Below are 21,270 nucleotides of genomic sequence, written 5' to 3' on the forward strand. Positions count from 1 at the left end.
TCAACAGTAAAATAAAAATTAATGAAAAAGTTATTCCAGGTCCAGCTACAATGATGCTGATATTTATAGTTTGTATTATCTAATTATTTGCTAATTCCCATTAATAGTACAACCCAATTTGTTACCAGCTTCCTGGTATCTACCTCCTTTTGTTATATCACACTCATCTTTCTTATCAGTAGCAACGGTAAATAATTAGCACCTTAGATACTTCACTGGGAGGAATATCTTTAGTCATGCGTGTGCTTGAGTTTTTTATGCAGTCTGTTAATACCACTTTTTTAATTGGTGCCCAACTTTAGTTACCAGTTACTTGCTTAAGAGGTGTTGGAACATGCATGCTGTAATCTCTTTTGGGTAAAACCGTGAAATTTTACAGTGAATATAATACCAAAAATAAGTTGGATATTAGTCATCTTGTGGGCAATTGCTGATTCAGCCAAAACAAGCTAATGTAAGCTCAGGACCAGGCAAGGCTTGAAGTGGCCTGTGTTAAGGTAAAACAAAATCTGCAATTTTTTGGTAGCAATGATAACATCATGTTTCCTAAGGTGCAGGGCTATAAAAGCTGTGCTCACACTGGTACTGCTGATGCAGTCTTGTACATGCTAATTACATCAATGCTTATGTCAGTAAAACTCTCCTTAACTGTTCTTTTTCCAGCTACAACCAAATAAACTGCAGTCAAAGTGTTCCATGTTATTCCCCCAAACACCTGAGGTTTTCTTTCAATCTGCTCACATCTGATAGGGTCACACTTCCATTTTGAGGAACACTGACTTGTGGTTTTAAGCCTCCATCCTATTCTGGATACTAACATCAATGAATCACTTGAGCTATTCAGCACTGAAATTAAAGTTCATTTCCTACAGACAATAGTAGAATTACAATAGTCATTATCAATTTAGATAGTAGTGTATAGCATACAGCTTAAGATATAGATATAGATAGACATAGACATAGACATAGATACATATATATATATATATATACATATATATCTTGAAATACATATATTTATATATACACATGTAAGCTCATCACTTGGAATATGGTACTAAGTGACAATGTATCACATTTCCAAAAAACTTCAGGTATTTATAAACATAAAGGAATGAATACCTCAAACCATAAATCTTAGACTGAAGTAGATTGAATCTTGTTTTGCCATAGACTGAATGTTGGGTAATCCCTACTGCTTTACAATTGCCCATACTTGGAAAACAGTCATATTACCACCTACAAGGTAAAACAGCTTGCAGTAAATCAGAAGAAAGGGGTATTGGTTAGTGATTATGAGAAGGGAAAAGAGGCAGATAATTCTGGGGAAGAATTCCACTCACATTACCTGTGTGTACCCAACACCTGTGTGGTGGCTAAGTTGGAAGGGTTTTAAATAGGAGAAAGAATCTAATTTCTAGTTTAAAATAGAAAAATTATGGATTTATTATGCAACTGAAGAAACAACATTTCATCACAAGACAATTCAATAGATAATGTGTAAACAGAGCTAAAAAACTGCTGGTGTAACCTCAATTTTGTGTTTAAACTTGTCTTCATCCAGCAGGCAAGAAACATTATAAATGTCTTACAGCTTCTTTAAGAAGAGGTCATTAAAAGCAAAATTGTCAAGACTTATGTAGAAAAACCTTAAATCTTACAGTGTAATGAAAAAGAAATGTGCATGTATTTATGACTTGATCCATGTTCAGTTTATAATAATTTCTCAGATTTTTTTGGTGTCCATATAGTCTTCTGTTTCTGCATTAGGTCTAAAATGTCAGGGTATAAGAGGCTTAAATGCCATTGACTTGATTGCAGTAAGTGCTAGGTTTTTAAATTCCTTTGAAGGTCTGGTCTTTATGTTCACTTTCTATGTTCAGGAATGGTATCTTTACAATTCTCACAGAACTACACTGAGAATAAATACAGTAAAGATTATTAAGTGATCAAACTCCTTGGTAATTGAGCCTATGTGGGTATCTTAGGTGAATAAACACTCATGTTTGCAGGACAATTTGACAATTTTTGGCTTACATCAGTTTGCCTGTAACTAGAGGTGAGAAGAAAACAGGAAAGCAGAAACTGGGAGGACCTAAGGATCAAAGCTAAGTGACCTTGACAGGAAGAAGGCTTTTATCTCTCCAGAAGGAAGCAGCCCAAGCTGCTGACAGTCAAAATGCACTTGAAGTGCATGTAATATTTAAAATACTGAAGTGGAACATATTCTGAGTGCAAATAAGTCCAATTTTTAGAAATGTTTGAGATTTAATTAATTGTGTTCTTTGTTGCAAAAGCATGGATTTCTGTGGATCTAGCTAGCAACCATTTGGTCACTTCAAGTCATATTTAAGATCCAGTCATTTAAACTGTTGTCATGAAAATCAGGCTAACAGAAATTTTGCCAGTAAGAGTAACAAAAGTTGAAAGAAACAACAGTAGAACTAAGAAATGTTTTAAAAAAATTAGGAGTGACTTGCTGGCTCTATTGACACAAAATTCTTAACAGTTTCAACAAGACTGAGGCTGATTGTTTCTGTTCACTGCTTTCTGTAAGAGTATCAGAGAAGTTTAGATTTGGCTCAAGAAAACACTTAAGATACATGGAGTCTGTCCATTAATGGAAGAATAGATGATTTACTCCTCTCTGATGTGAAGAGAGATTGTATTGGCACCTTAGGTGGTCACATTTCTTTTCTTACTGGAAATAATTTTCTTCAGCATTAACTGGTCAGGGAAATGCCTGATGAAAAGGATTTTCTGAAACAGAAGTCTCTCTTGTCCAGATAAGTATCTCCTTGGGTTTTTCTGGTGGTTTTTGTTTGTTTGTTTGTTTGTTTGTTTCTTTGGTTTTTTTTTAAACAGGGACATCTGTTTATAGGCATAAAAGCTCAAATTATACAGAAATTATTTCTTTTAATTCTGTTCCTCCCAGACTAATTCTCCAGTGATTTTGATCTTGGCTATCAATCCTGCCAACTCCATGGAATTAATTCAGAATCAAAACCAAAAACTGTAGTGAGCAAAGGCCAATTTTGCTGTCTTCATTGGCTTGCACAGAGCAATATTCTACTGAATCCTGGACTAAGAGCAGCCACTTGAATCATACATTCGATATTTTTAGGATTAGCCCCTTCAGTTGTCTCAAACATAAAAGCAGAGCTGTCCTAGAAGCTTCTAATCCCCAATTTGCTGCATATGATGATCACATAGTTATTTAGCATTAACAATGCAGTTAAGAGTTGCAGGATGGCTCCAGTTCCCTTACACAGAAAACAATAGAAAAGAGTCTGTCTGGAACAGATTTTAAAAATAAAGCACCATATTAAAGTCTCCATTGCACAAGGGGAAGATTTCAGTAATTCCATTATAGACTCCACTTGCAAAAAAACAAACTCTTTATATCCCAAAGAGATTCCACATATAATTGCAAAGAATTTAGCAATACCAGAAACACCAATTGTTTCAAGTCAGATTGCAGTCTTTCCTGACTTCTGTTGATGTTGTTTTCTTTTTTTTTTCCCATTCCTAAGAAGAAACACTTTTACAGGGATTAGATCACGTACATTTTATTGGTTTCAATGCCCAGAGAAAACTCCTCACCAGAGGAATATGCTTTAAAAATACAAGAAAAGGGGTTAGTCACCTGTATAGTATTTGATTCTCATAACGTGTGTATATGGAGCTGTATGAACCAAGTGGAAAAAAAAATAAAATTGTGCCATTGAAATTTCCTGAGTATTTCTAATTAAGCAACTCATTAAGGTTTTTCAAAGAAATGGTGACATAAGTGGCATTATTAAATACTTCAGAAGCTATTCAGTCACAAGTAACATTATTCTTTTATACATTTTCATATTCTGAGAAACATAAAATTACTAGCAAAAACATATTAAAAGGCCCTTCTCAAAGAAGAAAGCCACCTCTCATATTAGTGATTTGAAAAGCAAGTATGCATGTTTCCTATTCATGAAACTTGAAGAGTTTCAGAAACATCACTCACTGTTCACAAAACCTCAGTTAAATAATGAGTCATCATGGCTGGAAATATACACTGAAGTGGTGAAGTTTATTGCCTCACCTGAAGTTACAGGTTGAGTGTAGCTGCTTGTGCCATGCACTTGAACAATGAATAAATATCATCCTTCTGGAAACAGAATGTCCTACTTGTCAAATTGCTAGAACATCCCTGCCAGCTTGGCATGGTATTTATTCATCCTGAATGATCCACAAGCATGCCTTATTCCCATTTTGATACTCATTATTCAGTCCTAATAACTCTGAAGTCAGTCAGAAATGGTCAGGCCCTCTTACTGCTGCAGCTGCTTCCTCATGCTTGTCCTCCTGGGCTTTCCTTTGTCACCACCCTCTGCCATCCAGTCTAGCCCTGCTTGAGAAGATTTCCTAGATCCTTAACAGGATCACAAGTAGGATCAAAAGATCTAAAAAGGGAGGCCAGCCCATCTTCATAAGCTCTCTTCTCTTTTGCTACAGCTTCTTAAGCTGTGTAGCTAATAAGGGTAACATTAAGAGTCTTTTAGAGAATCTGTAGTGTTTTAGTGTAGCCAGTTACTATCATGATCAAAGAAATAACAGACCTTTTCATCAAAAAAGCGACATGACCTCCTAATCTACAGTTCTTTTAATAGCACATTCATAATGAAATCAGTCTTAATGGGCATCTCTGTATTTTCTAGTTGACTTCTCATGTTGGAGCATATTTGCACAAATGGAGTTCACTTGCCTACAATGAACTGAGAATTGCAGGCATTTCTGATTTGGTAGCACTCTGCACTCATTTCACATTGGTAAATAGCCATGAAAGTCTATGAGAGACAAGAAAGCTCCTGACAATCAAATGCAAAGTCAAAGTTTAGCTATTTCAATCATGCCCAGGTTCCAGTACCTTATGTACCACCTCGTTTGTTTTCACCTAACTTCAGAGTGGGAAACTAGCATATGTTTCTGTCAAGAAGTCAGGAAAAATGTACTGAGCACTGAGCCTCTAGCAGTGAGGAAGATGCAAGCAGCAGCTGGTGAATAGAAAACTGCTTAAGAAAGACAACTGCTTTTCTCTACCACAGATGAAGTGGGGCACAGTGGGAGCAGGGGTAGCGAGGAGAGTCCCTGTAGCAGGGAACTGTGAAACGTAGGCAGAAAAGATGAGGATCACTAAAAGAAAAAAAAATAAAAAGAGACAGCAGCCATCCCATTTGGCACTGTGTCTACCCTAGAAATGTGAAGTTACAGACAGTTGTAAAAAAAAAAATAGAAAAGAATAATCTCTTTTGTACATAGGAAAAGTGCATAAGTTCTAACACGCCTAAATTAGAGTTGTGGGAACTCTGCTTACCTGTTTGCCATCACTTACTAAAATGGTTCTGTTGTTAGAGTATGTGGGTTTCTTCTGAAGGAAATAAACCAGGATTTTAGCAATTAATATCATATTTCACAACAATATACACTCTGCCCAAAGCACATCCAAAACACCCCTGTCAAAGAATTTTCTTTTTCTTGTGTCTCTTATTGAACTGCCTAATTGCTGCTGTCAAAAATAGTCAGTCTTTGATGAGGAAATATGCCTGTGCCTATTGAAAAAGACGCCTTACCTCCTCCTTGCTTTTATTCTTGGCTATGCATGTGGCAGAATAGCCTCTGCCTTCATTATCACACTACAATACTTGAGGGAGAACTGCAATGCCACTAAAGCATCTGCAAGCCCAGATTTTTCTCCTGTGTTTGGAGAGTATCGCTGACACTTTGGCTTTGAGTAATTGCTGATCAGCACAGAAAGGATCTGTTGCTTGTGGTTCTGTCTTATTTATGGGAGTTTGTGGATAATTTTCCTCAGATGGAATGAGGGTAAATACCTAATAAATGGTAGGCTCACTGTGCGTGGAATAAAGCAAAATAGGGTATCTACCCTAGAGCGAGAGAAACAGTTTTAAGAGAGAAGCTGACCAGGTTTTTCTTTAATGCATCCAAAGATTTTTAATAGTTTCCTTACCAGATATTCTTGAGTGGTGGCATCCCATACCTTTCTCAGACTGGAGTCTTGTTTAAAATAGCTCAATTTTTTTTTTTTTTTTACAATGAAAAGCCTAAAATGTTACTGATCAATTCTAAGAGCCTGTCTAGGAGACTTCCAAATTCCAGTGCCTAAAAAGAAATACAAGAACATGTATTCAGACCATGTAGCTATTTTAATGGGAGACAAAGCACTTTAAAATAGGCCCTTGATGGTCACCTAAGAGTCTTTCTATTATCTGGATAGGCTCCTTTTCAGACATCAAATTTTGATGCATAGTGTTGACTGAAGTTCTTTTTGATGACACACCTGCTTTGAAGAGCCTGCTAGTTCTAACATACCTAAATAAATACATAAAAAGGATTAGGGAAAAGCACAACCTTATAATTTGATAGTAGCTTATTGCATGTCTGAGAAAACAGTAACTTGCACAACTAGATGACGACACTGCAGACTTACATCAAGTACTGCAACAAGAAATAAGATTTTCCTGCAGCATTTTCATCACTTCAGGATTACTTTAGGTATTGCTGGAAACTCTGGCTGTAGTTCCGTGCACATCTGCTACTCTCTGCCATTAAGGTATTCATCAGGAATAAAAAATATGCATATCAAATATGCATAGCAGTAGGAGCACTACTGATTTGTACTTCTACTAAACGTGGTTGATTGCTTGGCTGTTTCAATCTTCTATTAAGGAACAACTTAACTTAATATAATTTACAGTATTAGTCTGTATGATCTGCTAGTCACATACCTGTCCCTGGTTTAGATTAGTACACAGCATTAGCAGGGTGCTTCCTGCTGCAGGGGGACATTGAAATGCTGTGGAAGCCTGTCCCCACATCACCTGCAAAAGGCAGAAGAAGCTGGACACCTTTTGCAAGACCAGCTCCTGCTCGGTGTTAATGCCACCCAGAGGTAGCTCACAAAGAGGACAGGATCAGCTAATGCTATGTCTGTCCTTCCTCTCCCATAACACTCCTTGCAGAGGTGACCAGCCTGTGATAGCTACATAAGGTTGCTGCTCTTGCCTTCACACCAGGGAATGTCAGATCCTTTTCCAGGTGCTCCAGCTACAGTGTCCATACACCCTCCAGCTCATACCAATGTCCAGCCAGCATGTGCAGCAAAGCTGCTTGTGGTGCTTAAAGCACAGGCAGGATGACTTGGACTGGCATCAGAAAGGAAGAATAATAACCTGGTGGTTACAATACTGCTGTAAGCCTCAAGAATCTAGGTCCAGGTTCCAGCCCTACCACAGATATTCCTGAATGACCACAGAAATGTCACTTAATGCAGCCATACAATGAAAACAAGATTTCCTTTTCTGCACCATTCCTCTGTCTTGTGTGTTTTTGTGAGAATCTTTTTTCACAATGGATAAAAGATATGTTCCCAGTGTGGCTAACTACAGAGACTGAGAACAAGATGACACTAAGTGACTCGATCTTCTCGAGTGTGGCCCGGCTAGCTCAGTGATGAGGTTTCTCTTCACTCGAGTTTTGAGCCAGCATATGTTTGTGGGGTTCACTGATTTTCTTCAAGAATCTAAGTCTATAGAGTGAGTAAAGAAATCAGGGGCGGACTCTCTCTCTGGTTTGCATTCCACAGTCTATTTCTGTGAAGGGGAATCCAAAGGACGAGAGACAAAGGATTTGGGGTCTGGGGGGTCTCTTTTAACAGGGTTTCTCAGAGGGAGGGAACATCAGAGAGAAAACCAATTATTTTTCTCAGTTAGTACATCTTACAAACTTTCTACAAATCAAGGTTACACACGCCAAGATAAGAAATAACAGACACCAACTTCTTCAAATGCCCACAAAGGTGTGGGAGTATTCTCCACAGAGGGGCAGAGGGGAGAGAGGGGGGGCTTGGCTTCCTGGCAACACAGGGGGGAAAGAAAGGGAAGGCAAGGTAAGCATGCCCTCTCAGCTTCCATAGCTCACAGGCATTCTGGGACAGGAAAAAGTTACAAACTTCCGTGTTGGAAAAAAGGGTTCTCTTCTCTCAACCCCGTGCTTTCTTGGGCTAAAGAAACTTCAAGCAGCTGGAAATGCCAGCGGGGTCCTCTCTTTACTCTATCCGGCCTCTCGCCGTGGGGCTGAGGAGAGAAACTTCAGTAACCATGGGAACTTGACGCCAGGTAAACAGGAGAAAGAGAAGCTGGGGGTGGGGGGAGAATCACAACTAAAAGATGGGAAAAGATACATTTCAGGCTATCAACTACAACAACTAAGGCTCTTTTCAAATGCCAGGTGAAAAAAAAAAAATCTCTGAGAACAGACAAACACTATCATCAGTTCACTCACCAGCTATTGAATAAATTCCTACAGTCATCTTTTGCCATGGCCATTCACGAACTTCAGAAGAATATACACTTCTCACTTCCCCTCTTCTGTCAGTGTGACCAGAGGCCTGGTGCTCTCACTAGGTCCACTAGGATTAAATCAGTTGTATTGCACAAAACCACCATGTTAATAGTTCCCAGTGCAGGATGGGGGTAGTAATCTTTGTATTTCTACTGCATTTAGTTATTTTTATAGTTCTGCACCTTTTTTCCTGCTGAGAGAACTGAATAAAAAAATGACTTTGAAAGACATTATAATCAACGGCTGCTGGCTGCAATTACATTGTGTACTTGATGTCTTCATAAAGTACCTCTAGTTTAAGCCCACAAATCTTTCAGTTTGAATTCTCTCTTGGCTGTGTTCTGTTTTTTTTTATTTCAGTGGTGTATTTGCAGGAATGATTGCTAGAGTATATGGGTTTATATAACAAAGATATAAAAAAGTTATCAGAAGATTAAAATTTCATCATCTATCTTTACACTGGAAAAGTGACATTTTGTTCCATTTATGACTGATATTTACAAAGGCAAGCCTTGTGGACAATAAAGAAAAAAAGCATTTGGGTTTCACTGCTGTAAAAGCTTATTCTCACTTGAAAAATTATTAGATTAAGACTTTCAGATTTAAATGGTCATAAGAGAGACATAATTGTAAAGTAAGCTAAAACTTAACAACAGCGTTTTAAGTCCAAGTCAATTATGTCCAAGTCTGCAGTGTTACAGCTTCTGAGCACATGAAACTTAGCTATTACAAAAAATACCCAGCAAGAAATTCTTTGCTATATGAAAATGTATTAATATGATTTATTAAAATATATTAATATGACACTGAAAAGAAGTGAATATGATAAATTTGGAAGCTTCTATTTTCTGAAGTTAGCTGGAATACTTTTTTAATTTGTGCAACTAATGTCACTGTAACCTTTCCCCCTCCATGGTAAGAAAGTAATTTTTTTTGCAGATTCTCCTTAAAGACTTAATAATTTACTTGCAGTCTTGCCTCCAGGCTAGCAGAATCACATTCTTCACACTAGATAGTATGGCCCCAAGGACACCCTAGGGTCCTGGCTTCTCTGACTCATTCAGATTCTCCTAGGGACTTGGACATTGCTCCTTTGTCTTGGTTTTGCAGTAAGGTAAAATGCAAGCAACAGATCACCAGATCCTTGTCTAGAATGCCTCATTCCATACCCCAGACTCTCATATTTGACACATTAAATGCAGAAGTCACTATTTAGCCAATTTTCTCCTCCCCCATTAATGTTTTCCTCACCTTTGGTTCCTCAGGCTTTGACAGTAAGTTGTCGATGTCTTCCCCTGTTGCAGACATGACGGATTTAACACTTGCACATGATGTTTGAGCCAGGGGAGAGTCCTTCCAGCAAGACTACATGAGTAAATAGAGTTCCTCTTGCTGCAGGGTCTTGCTGGGGGACTAGGAAGTGACTCTCCTGCATAGGGAAGCTGTGAATCCAGATCCTGCAGTCCAGGTACTGTCACTACCAGTTGGCTCTGTAGAATTGTTTGGGATTTAAGCAGGCTCAGTTTTCCTGACAGACTTAAATGGTTGGGTTAAGCATCTAGAAAATGATGTCAGAATATTGTTAATGTGTTCTCACATCATCTACAAAATTAAATATAAATTAGGGTAGAAACCTCATTTTCTTCCAAAGATACTGCTGGTAAGCACTTAATATGATGATGAAGCCAGGGACTAGTTTGTATCTTTCTAGCAACAGCTCTAAATTAGACCTGATTTGGGGGCAGTAAAGGTACATGTACATAGTGTAATCTGCTGGAAAGAGAGAGGAGGGTCCATTCTCTATCTTTGTGCATCTTTCTCTAAGAACTTAATGAAACTCCGTAAAGATGGAGGCAATTTATTGTGTCCCAGAAATAAAGACACAAATAAATAAATAAACATGCCACAAGCCCTAAAACGTTTCCCATGCTCAGATTCCTACATGCTATGCCAAAGCAAATATTAACTTTGACCTCCTCATTCAGTTTCTGTGTGAGAATAGCAGTACATTAGGAGCTCTTCAAAGCACTGCTGATGTTCCAGTGTACTAATGGACCTTAATCCAACTCTGCAAAGCTTTGTATGCAGCACTGGAACAATGAAACTGTACCTTGATAACCAGAGAATAAAGGATCTGCCAAACTGTCACTTCTGTCTGAATAAAGGTTGTATCAGAAACTTTAGAGAAGCCAATGGTTGCTAGCCTATTTAGAAGCTATTTAAAATCTAATGATCAGATGTATAAATTCATACAGAAATACAATTGAATGCATGGGTTCAGAAAAGAAATTATCCTAAAGTCCAGACTCTATAATATGCTTTATAAAGCATATTCCTTTGAGAGTCTGCTGATGGAGTGAGTACTATGGGGCTGAACAGAAAAGAATGAGGAAAAGCTGTTTTCCCTCTCCTTGCTGATGCCTCTCATGGGAAGGCTCTTTGCTAGTCTGGTTTATTTAACAACCAGCTGGGAAGACCATTACAACCCAGAGTGCTGAGCAGGAGCAGAGGAGAGAACCTCTTTGGGGCTCCTCATGTCAGGAATCTGTACCTGATGCCTGTCATTGTGCCAGAAGGGCATCTCCAGGGCAGAGCTCCCTGATTCATAGGAGTAACTCCAGTAGATGCACTTCCCTTTTGATTTATAGTTGAAATACTTGGATATTACTCTGCAAGGATGTAAATTTGCACTGAGTTCTCACATTAAGACATTACATTAATGAAGTATTGGAGAGGGTGAATAGAAAGGCTGACTATGCCTACTATCACCTGGGGGAAATAATTTTGAAATTGATATTTATAGTGATTAAGCAATTGTCTGAGGTTTAAATCTTTCAAAGAAGTATGAACATAAACTTCAGATCTGCAGCTTGTCACACTGAAGAAAGTTCTGTGGCTGCAAGTGACATTGCTTTTATCTTAACAATGACCATAGCTAAAGTGAGACTGGGATTTTTTTAAGCTTGGATGTGCACATTCCTTATTTTCTTGTAAAAAGCCTAGATTTGCTATATATTTGAGCTGGCAGAGCTAAGCTAGTTGTCTGAGGCTGTTGTACACTAAAATTGTTTTTCATTCTTGACATTTGATTACACAGCAAGTTCCCCAGCCACCTGACCAGCTGGTGGGTGAAAGAAATGCCACGTTTAAAGTGCCTCTTTTTACCTGTCTTTTTACAATGTGAAGAAAACAAATTTTAGCTCCCCATCCCTGGGTCCCATCAATTATATTTGCACATCTACACTTAAAGAAAATAAAATGTCCCCGGTAAATGTCTTGTTTTCAAAATAAAGAGAGATTGCACAAGAAAAACTATTCCATTGCAGAGACTTCTCTGGTGCATGAGACACTGGGACTGGAGCACAAAATGGCATTTAGGAGCCACAAGAGCTCACCCTACTTAAGGCTCAGCTCAGAGTGACGTGCTCTGTCCTTTTTTATTCACGCTACTGAATTTCTCACTATGACCCATAAAAGAGCAATCAGCACCGATAGGGCAGAGGCACCCTGCATTCAGCTGGTACTTACCCCAGTTGCACGCTTAAGCCAGCGTCTGTAAAGGTGTGTCTCTCTTGCCACTCACAGGGCAGCTGCTGGGGCTTGGCTGCTGTGCTGCATCGTGAAGGCTATGCAGTCAAGAAGGACATTACGGGATCATGCCCTTATTTCAGCATTTTGGACACATCTCTGTGGGGAAGAGTAAAAGGCTGTATTTCACAGCTATGATATCATTCTTGTAAGCTATAATTCAGCATGAGCCACTATAAAACCTTTCCCATGACATCAGAGCTGTGATATATAGCTGACTTCAAGTGCAGAAAATTCCCCCACAGGAATAATTGTTTCCTGGCAATTGGTGTTTGAAGGACTGATCCTTTAAAAGGCTGGCACAAATCCCATCTAGGTAATGCTGCTCCAAGCAACACTTCTCAGGAAATGTTATGTGCAGGAGCGGAGATATGGAGCCCCCACCACAGGATCTGGCCATGGAGGTGGTGGGATGAGCGCTACAGGAGCCTGCCAGGTGATGATTTTCACTCCCTTATGCCTCAAAATTCCATACAGACCTCACCAATAGCAAATTAGTAGGTTTGCTCATGTGCTGTACTCCCTACCTCAGACCCTGCATCCCCAGTCAAGGAAGACATGTATACAGCCAGAACCACTGTCTAATCCATCTTTCCACATCTATCCTCCAAACACAGATCATCCTTATGATACATCCATCTTGATACATGGCACTTCACCAGGTCTTCACTTCCAGGGACAGACCTGTCCATGGAACAGTACCTAACTCACCTGGGAAGGTCCCAACCTCCCCCCAAAGCAACATGGCAAGAAAATGGAAGTAAAAAATGTCATGTGAGACACAACTTCCTCTTCCATATCACATAATGGAAGATGTCCATTTGAATACAGTCCAATGAGAGCCAGAGTAACAATCGATGTTCGCAGAGCTGTGAATGACAGGACCCTACATGGGTCAGAAGGAGGAGAAAAGAGACTGTAGATACGGAGAGGGTTAAAGCCACCTCAGGTCTCCCTATCCTGGTGCCTAAATCTGCTGAATCTGCTGCCTGTATCCTGCTCTAGCAACCTGCACTAGTTTGCCACTGCTCCATCAGTTGCACTGAAAGCATTTGTTGAACACATTGTAAAGCTTAGTCATGCCAGCTTTTCCTGTTCCTCTTCTGGGAAGGTTTTCTTGTGAGCACAGCTCTGTTCTTGCTGTGCTCTCTGTGTGTATGGGTACATGTATGTGTGAATACAGCCGGGGTCTGTGTCTCTCTCACAAGCTCTCAAAGCTGTGTGTGGACACAGCTCCCATGACCTGCAGGACAGAGTTGTCTTTCCCTGGCTAATAAGAAAGCTAAATACAGCCCTTCCCTCTTCTCCAGAAGAAAGTACACTGTGTCAGAATTAATTGTTCTGTTTACATTCTTCCTCTTAATTCTAAAAATCTTATTCCTTCTCACACAGAAGTTACCTATTAACAGAGGCTTTTACCTTTTGAAACAGTAAAATAATATGAACAGTTTGAACAGTCCTGTTCCATTACCTACTGTTCATATAAAAGCTAAGTGGTATTTCTTTATAGAAAATGATTTACTAACAGGAACTCTAAGAGTCTTGAGGTTATTTCATACAATTTATTACCAAGAACAACGACAGCAAGAAGAGTTGCTAACCCAAGGCATTTGCAGGTACTGTAGCTGCTTTAGCATAGCTCAAAGGCTAAATTCTGCGTAATGTACACCTTTAAAAGGACAAACACATATTATAGGAGAAAAAATGGTCTTTGGTGTAGAATATGATCCAAGTAGTGTGTCATGAAACGCAATGAAGCAAACAAAAATTTTCTCTTCAATTTTGTATAGTCAGATTGTCATTCCACAGTCTTTATTTACAAATACTGAGAGGTGCTGTATTGAATTTTGAGCTGGTTCAGAATGATATATTGGGTTTTGATCAGAATACTGGAAAAAAAAATAAAACTTTTTTTCAAAGAGCATCATTGAGAAAGCAAATGAAAATTAATCAAATTATCCTTCTCTAGGGTTATAGATCTGTATGAACTAAAAAAATTAATGAGGTGTTTACAACAAAAATACATATTGTGGAATGTTTCTGTCAACTAATTCTGATTTCTTCACATTATAAAATGTTCCAAAGCTGTTCATGAGTCAGTTCATTTTTTATGACTGGTTACCTGAGACACATAGTATATTTCCTTCCTTTTGAATAGAAGCTTTCAGCTTTTTTTAAAAAAGGAAGAGCTGTCCACAGTACTCTGGGATACTGTATCTGTAGCTTTTGGCAAGTTGAAAATTATGCAGTATTAAAAGATAGAGATAATTTTGTAATTATTTTGTAGGTGCACCAATATTTAGTATTAATAATAGTAGGAAGCAGTAGCTAGTAAAAACCCAGAGGTAGCAATGAACTGGCTGTGGTTTGTTTTCTACTTTTAGAAGTTATTAGTGAAAGCATTTACATATATAACTATATGTTTAAAGATTCAAAACTCTGGCAGTAGATAATGAGAAAAACAAAGTGTCCACTTCATTTCCTATGCAGTAACAAATAGGTCTATTATGTGTGAGATATTGACAGATACACACATTTATTACACTAACCTGTTAAGTTGGGCCTTTCTAAATGGAGTCAATTGCAAAACTCCTTAAATGTGAGGGAAAAATCCTGGAGTTAAGTCCAGTCTCTTCAGTCCATAACTATAGCAACAGAATGCCTCCTAGGTAGACAGCGTGCAGTTTTGCTAGCACTTCTTTAATGTAATATGGTAACCTCATCAAGACCCCCAGTCAGAAAATAATCAGCTACATCCCAAAGTTCAGGCAATAAAAAGAGCTTGCCTTTATCGATGGAGGGAAGCAAATGGGGTTAAAGGGGACCCACACGCTCCCTAAAAAACATCATGACTCCTTCCCTATACTCAAAAAAGATTCACTCAGACCATTTGAAGGACTATTTGCAACATTTTGAATCAGAAACAGCCCAAGTTTTCAACAGTCATTATTACTCATCTACTTTGTTGACTTAGTTGCTGCAGTGATAAGTACCTTTGGAAATGCTAAAAATCTTGTTCTTTTTCTTTTCAGAGATCCTTTGAGACTGCAAAGACTATTTAAAGAAGGAAGACGGCATGTGATTGGATTTAGTGCTGTAAAGTAGGTTAATTTGAGGACAAGACAAAAAATCATTATTTAGACCATCTTGTGTTGCCGTGATGAGAACTTACCATTGCTTCTGGCTGTTGTTTTGGGCTGGTCAGCCCCACCAAAGTTTCTTAACTCCATTATCCAAAAGGACTAGTGGCTTTCCAGAAAAGGAGAAGGTTTTGGTGTTGTCTGGAAACAGCAGGCAAGATCTCCATCGTTCCAAAAGGAGCTGGATGTGGAATCAGTTCTTTTTGTTGGAGGAATACACAGGAACTGACTACCAATATGTTGGCAAGGTAAGTTTCTTTTGTATGCATCTGTGTTTTGATTTTAGAAGCACTGGAAAGCCAGCAGTAGCAAGTAGGGAAGAGCAGTGCCTGCTACAACTTCTAGTTCATGTTCTTGTGTGCCCAGCTTCTGCTGAGGAGTAATTCAGTGGAAAGGTTAGTGCGCTTCAGCTTCAGATTGTAATCAACAAGTCTTCTTTTAACCAGGAAGTCCCATGGCAAATCATGGGCAATTCTATTAAAGATTTTGCATTTTATTTTGTGGCTGGAAATAATGCAGCTTAATTATAGGCCAGATTTTTAGCTTTATACTGGGATATGTGTTTTCCCTCATGCTCACTAATTTTGCTGCAGTCAAACTATATAAACCAGGAGAGGTTAGATCTAAGTTAGGATTCACAGTACCTACATTTTTGGTGACAATTCTTTCTACTCAACAAAAGGTAATTGTTTCCGTTTTTATTACCCACTACACACAACAATGCTGCACCCATTTTCTGATGAGGTTTCAGAGTGCCACTGTGTGACATGACCTTCACACCACCAGCCATGCTACTACAAAGCATGGTTGAAGCACACTGTGTATATATACTAAGAAGCAATAGGCAGCTGAATATTTCTAATCTCAAAGCATGCTGTCAGCTGGGAAAGGGTCCAAAAAAAAAAAAATTAAAAAGAAATGTCACAGCTTAACTCTGAGAAGGTCCACCTCCCTGAGCAGCTGACCCCCATGTAGGTAACAAACTTTATGCGAGCTGTAGAGCTAATGCACCTGTGTTAAGAGCCTAAAGAGAGTCTATCCTGCCCAAGGTGCCACAGTCTATAGGAATATGTCTTGCAAAATGCAGAAATTATGCTACTGATAATGACATTCAAAGCAGAAACAATACAACTTGGTTTTGCAAACTAAAATGGGGTTGTAGCTGATCTAGTTTGATCTCTCAAGCCTCTTAGCAAAGGCTGCAGATCACAGTGGTTTGACATCTTATCTCCCTTTGCAAGTCTCTAAGCATTCCCATGAGAGATGGTGGCTGCTTTTCTTGCCTGCCAGTCAGCTGTCAGTCAAAGCTGGATGCAACACTCCTTTCCTGCTAAATGTCTGCAAGGCATGATTCAAATGAAGAGCTACTCAGCTGGTGTAATACTCATAGAACTCCAGCCAGGATAATCAGCATTCATGAAAGGTACCATTGAGCCCAACCTACAGGAAAAGGCCAAAGGCAGAGAGTCCTCAGAGAGAAGTAGAGAAGGAAGATAAGAGGGTAAGAAAAGATACCAAAACAGAAGAGAGTAAGAGGAAAGATCTAGAAAGACAGAGATGGAAGGAATGGAAGCTTTACAAAGATGAATCAAGATGGAAAGGAGGGGGAAATGACATTAAATGGGGGTAGAAGATAAGAGTTGGGGGAAAGTTTACCTAAAGAGAGCAAAAACAAAAACAGAAAATGAGACAGTGAAGGAAAAAACCAACAGGTGTGAAACATGGAGTCAAGGGATGAAAAAAAGGCAACAAATTGAAAGACAGCAGTCTTCCACACACTCTCCTGTTTTACAGTCTGCTGAGGTTGGTCAGGGTAGTGGGGATCTTTTTGTTCAAAGAGAAAGCATATGGTCCTGAGGTGATCCTACAGTCTCTCACTGTCATTGTGAATTTTGACATTAAACCTGATCAGCCCCTCATTCTTCCCACTGCAGAATTAAAGTACAAGCTATTGACTTCAGAGGGACCGATGGGTAAGTGAATATTTCTGCAGGATAAATTTTTTGAGAGACAGTTAAAAAATGGTCTTGTTTGACTAGAAAACCAAGACAGTTTCAACAGGAGTCAGAGAGAGAAAAAAATGTACATTATTTTTAAAAGTTTTTCTTCCACCTATTTGTACTTTATTACACTTTCTGTTGTAAAGCACAGAAACAACAGGCAGTGTATAAATGTCATTGATTTTGTGTTCCTAAGCCATTCACAGGTGGCCTTTCACACATCTTTCAAATGCCAGGACTGCTCACACTCTTTTAACTGAACAATTAGCCAAGAGGCATGGAAGAGCAGCCTTTTATTATTAAAGTTGAAGATTGGTGTGAGGGGAAATGATAGAAACATCTAAATGTCTCCAAATGGAGGTAACTAGGCAATTTAACTGAGCAATTAAACTTGATTGATGTGGGCAAATGAGGATTATGAAGATTTTTATGAAGCATATTTTTTTTCTCAGAGGACTAAATGTTAACCTTAAATATGGTCTTAAAAATGGTAGGAATATAAGGAAAAAATGTGAACAGCAAAATCTTTTAAAACAATAGCAATATATGTATATAAAAGGGAATTGTGCTTATGTTTACTGTATAAACAGGCAGACATGAATCTTCTGGGGCTTTTGTGTTTAGTGGTTAAAGCTGGTGGGCATTAACATCATAACAATAAAAAAAGTTTTTATATAAGCTACAAAAAAAAAAAATCTTTTACTCATGCTGGTTTCACTTTTGCCTCTTCATTTTTTTTAACATCTGTTTAGTCCAAACATCTACATCAAAATTTGAGATGTAAGAAGTCTGTTGTGAAAGATTCTGAAAAACAACATTATTTGTATGAGCTGCCCAAATTACAGTTGTAAAATCCTGTAACTGTTTAAACTACAAAAAACACACTTTCATCATAGTAGTTTTAGAGAGTAGGGAAAGAACAGAGAAAGGGAATTAATTCAGATTTAGGATAATAAAAAAGAAAGGTAGTCTCTCTGAAGACAAAGCTCAAGGCAGTACTGAAGACAATGCTGTAGCATCATCTGAGTCACAGACCAGAGCATTGTTGTTGTCTATAACCCTGTGCACTCTATTCATTGAACCCAGAGCTTTCCATCCTCTAGGAGTTAATTGTCCAAGCACATATGAAACCTTTTTTTGGTATCTGTGGGTGCTGTCAGCTATTAAAAAGTGTTCCCAAGTTCTGTATGCTGCAGACTTCATTGTCAGCCCAAACATGCAGCTGTATCTCACTGGGCAAGGATGTGCAGCTGCCAACAAGACGCTCTCAGTGTTATAAATACAAGTTGATGTTTGCTGTTGTGCTGACACCAGATCGATTGCTTTATTACCCCTCCTTGTATTCCTGGATTTCATTCCTGTATATTTGTGAAATGAAGTCTTTTTAAAAAGAGAAGAAATTCACGCCTCTAGTCACTCTAGTCTCAAACCTAATAATAAGGAACTTGAAGAAAAGTTCTAGAGCGGAATTATTCATTGCACTTCTGAATAACTTGTGAACTATAGCTATGCATTGAAGCGTGACTGATGGGCACAGTGACATTTTAACCTGAAGATATCTTTTCTTCTGGTTCAGAAATTATAGCACTTGGCAGGGACTCAATCCAAAAATAAAATAAAAGAATTACATGAGCATAAAAGTAGAGAAGTGTCTAGCACTATTACCTAGCCAAAATTTGCAACATCTGAGTTGGGTTTTAAAAGATACCTAGTTCTACATGCGGCTGCTTAGAACAGTTTGAAAGGTGAATGCAGCTTTAAATCACACGTAAACAATTAAGTGGTGTATAGTGGTATATGTATATTAAAATATACACTGGGTTTCCTAGAGATATTATTATATTCTAGGGGTAAAAAAAATAAAAAATGAAAAATTAAAAAAAATAAATCTGCCCTGTTCCAAGACTATGCTCACAAGTATAGTTACTATTTGTATGCACTTGACAGCTTTGACATGGCGGTCCCACTGGCTACATAAAATCCATGTACTGGCATCCATCACTGAGTTTAGAGCACAAACCTAGAATTGTTGTTACATAGAGGGATAGGATTCCACTTTCTTTAAGATTAAAGAAAGATCTAAACAAGTCTTAAATCTTACTCATTAACCCAGGGACAGCTCCGGCAGCCTGAAATGGAAAGGATCAACTTGCTTTCCTGGTAAAAACGGGCACAACTGTGGAATCGTTTTGCAATGCTCTGGCTGGCTGGTACTAAAAGGAAACTTCCAGACATACTTTTCATTTTTGCTGTGTCTTATTGATGTTCATATAGTTCAAGCAGTATGCTCGCCTGGAAGCTATCTGGTGTTACTACCTGTACAACCCATCATAAACAATCAGCCTCTGCTGACAACTCCATTTTTCAAGGAAGATAAAGTCAAGCTGCTGCTGGTATGTGGCTTGGCAAAGCAAAAAGGGTACTGTGTTACTGTAGGCAAACCCAGAATCTTTTTGTTTGGTGTTGAAAGAACCTCTTGGAAAGATGAATTCCCCTCTCTCAAGGAATGATTTAAGGTACTAACCCTGCTTTTGAGGAGGGGATGAACTAAATTTTATCACAGTATAGTTTCAGCAGTGTTTTTCTTTCTTTTGTCTGATTTTACTTCTGGCTACAGCTATTCTGAAGGCAAGCACAGCAGTGTATTTCAGCAGAAGCAAATGAAATAAAAGGCAGAATCTTTCCAAGCTATTGTAAGTGGAGGGACTAAGCAACATACTGAGGCAAAATTATCTGGCTGTGAGCACGCACAAGGGGCTATTTAAACAAAGGAAATTACTGTCATGCAATACAGTCCATGCTTTTTCAGCATTTTAGGAAGTAATGGGTAACATTACTCCAATGGTTAAAAGGTATCATATCTTAATTGGATGGCATGATAGCTAGCAAGAGAAATCTTCACTTTCTCTCAGATTCTAGTGTGCTAGTGTTCTGTGCTTACCTTTAAATTTTTGTTCCCCAAAAAAGCAAGGTTTGAAAAGTCAAACTAAAATTACTCCCCCATCTGACCTTTTAACCTCCTTTATGCAGCTTTATTGGCTTGCTTTATTGACACTTGCTCAGTATTTCTTTTCCTTGCCTTGTAACTTGCACCATGATACATGCTTGATGCCTTCAGTTTCCTGTTCCAAGCACAGTGACTATTTGTTGTTTTTGCGATGCCTAAAGTTAAGTTACCCTTATGACTTCTGTTTATTCATAGAGTATCTCAAAGTAATTTTTCATTCATTTTTGATTATTAGAATAGCCTCTCTCAGGGTCTAGATTTTGCATTCTGCATCCAGAACTATGTAAAGCTGTAAGCATTACACCTTTTGCATGTGACAAAACAGGGAGGTTAAGTGCCATTCTGCACAGCTAAAATCTGAGATTTCAAAACCGAGATTGGAAAACCAAAAAAAATCAGAGTTCTTAACCCCTTTCCCCCTACCCCTCCCTCATCACCCCCCCCCCCTCCCCCCACACACACCAGTTTATATGATTAGATCACCCGCCTCCCTCTTCAATGGGCCGAGTACTTGTCATTCTCTTAAAAAGTAGAACAAATGCTCTGGCACACCTGCGCTTCCATTATTCCTCATCCCTCTGTCATATTTTATGTTCCACCACTTGACTTTCCCAAGTGCCCTTCATTTCTATATTGAATTGCACACACATACACATACTTGTCTTGTATTCCTCTTTGAAAGATTTACTGGTGCTGATAGAAGTTCTCTGTACTGTCAGTCTCTGCAGAATAGACATAACTCCATAATGAGGGACAGTTGAGAGGTTAGAGGCCCAGGACGACAATCCAGAAACAGCTTGCAGGTTTTAAACCATCATACAGGGGCTAAGAAAGGAGATAATGAGCAATGGGTGGGATGGGCAAGGATGCTATTCAGAAAATGAACAGGCAGGAAATACAGCATGGATAATGTTTACGATCATCATAATTGTGAATCTACTTGGCATCATCCTTGTATCCAAATATATTACACAGTATAAGAGCCTTACAACCATCTGTTTCAAACAAACCACATTTCCTACATTATGGCACATGATGGTACTTACAGTGTAACGATACAGAACCTCCTCCCCTTCTTCCCATTCCACCTACAGAAGCAAGCAAATCCTGGGACCCTCAAGGCAATGTTTCTGTT

General features: G+C 38.7%; 1 protein-coding gene across 1 annotated transcript in view; it reads left to right on the plus strand.

Moving 5' to 3' along the window:
- The window catches only part of LOC102114740 (cadherin-6), a 98,380-nt gene that overhangs the window by 37,363 nt on the left and 39,747 nt on the right, over positions 1 to 21,270 (plus strand). The window contains exon 2 of the mRNA XM_005526476.3: positions 15,021 to 15,376. Coding sequence (XP_005526533.2) covers positions 15,149 to 15,376 — 228 coding nt within the window. The 5' untranslated portion in view covers positions 15,021 to 15,148. The remainder of the gene's footprint in view (positions 1 to 15,020; positions 15,377 to 21,270) is intronic.

Source organism: Pseudopodoces humilis, chromosome 1 (assembly GCF_049639895.1).
Source record: "Pseudopodoces humilis isolate 2021_Gansu_Grassland_sample_001 chromosome 1, ASM4963989v1, whole genome shotgun sequence".
Lineage (NCBI taxonomy): Eukaryota > Metazoa > Chordata > Aves > Passeriformes > Paridae > Pseudopodoces > Pseudopodoces humilis.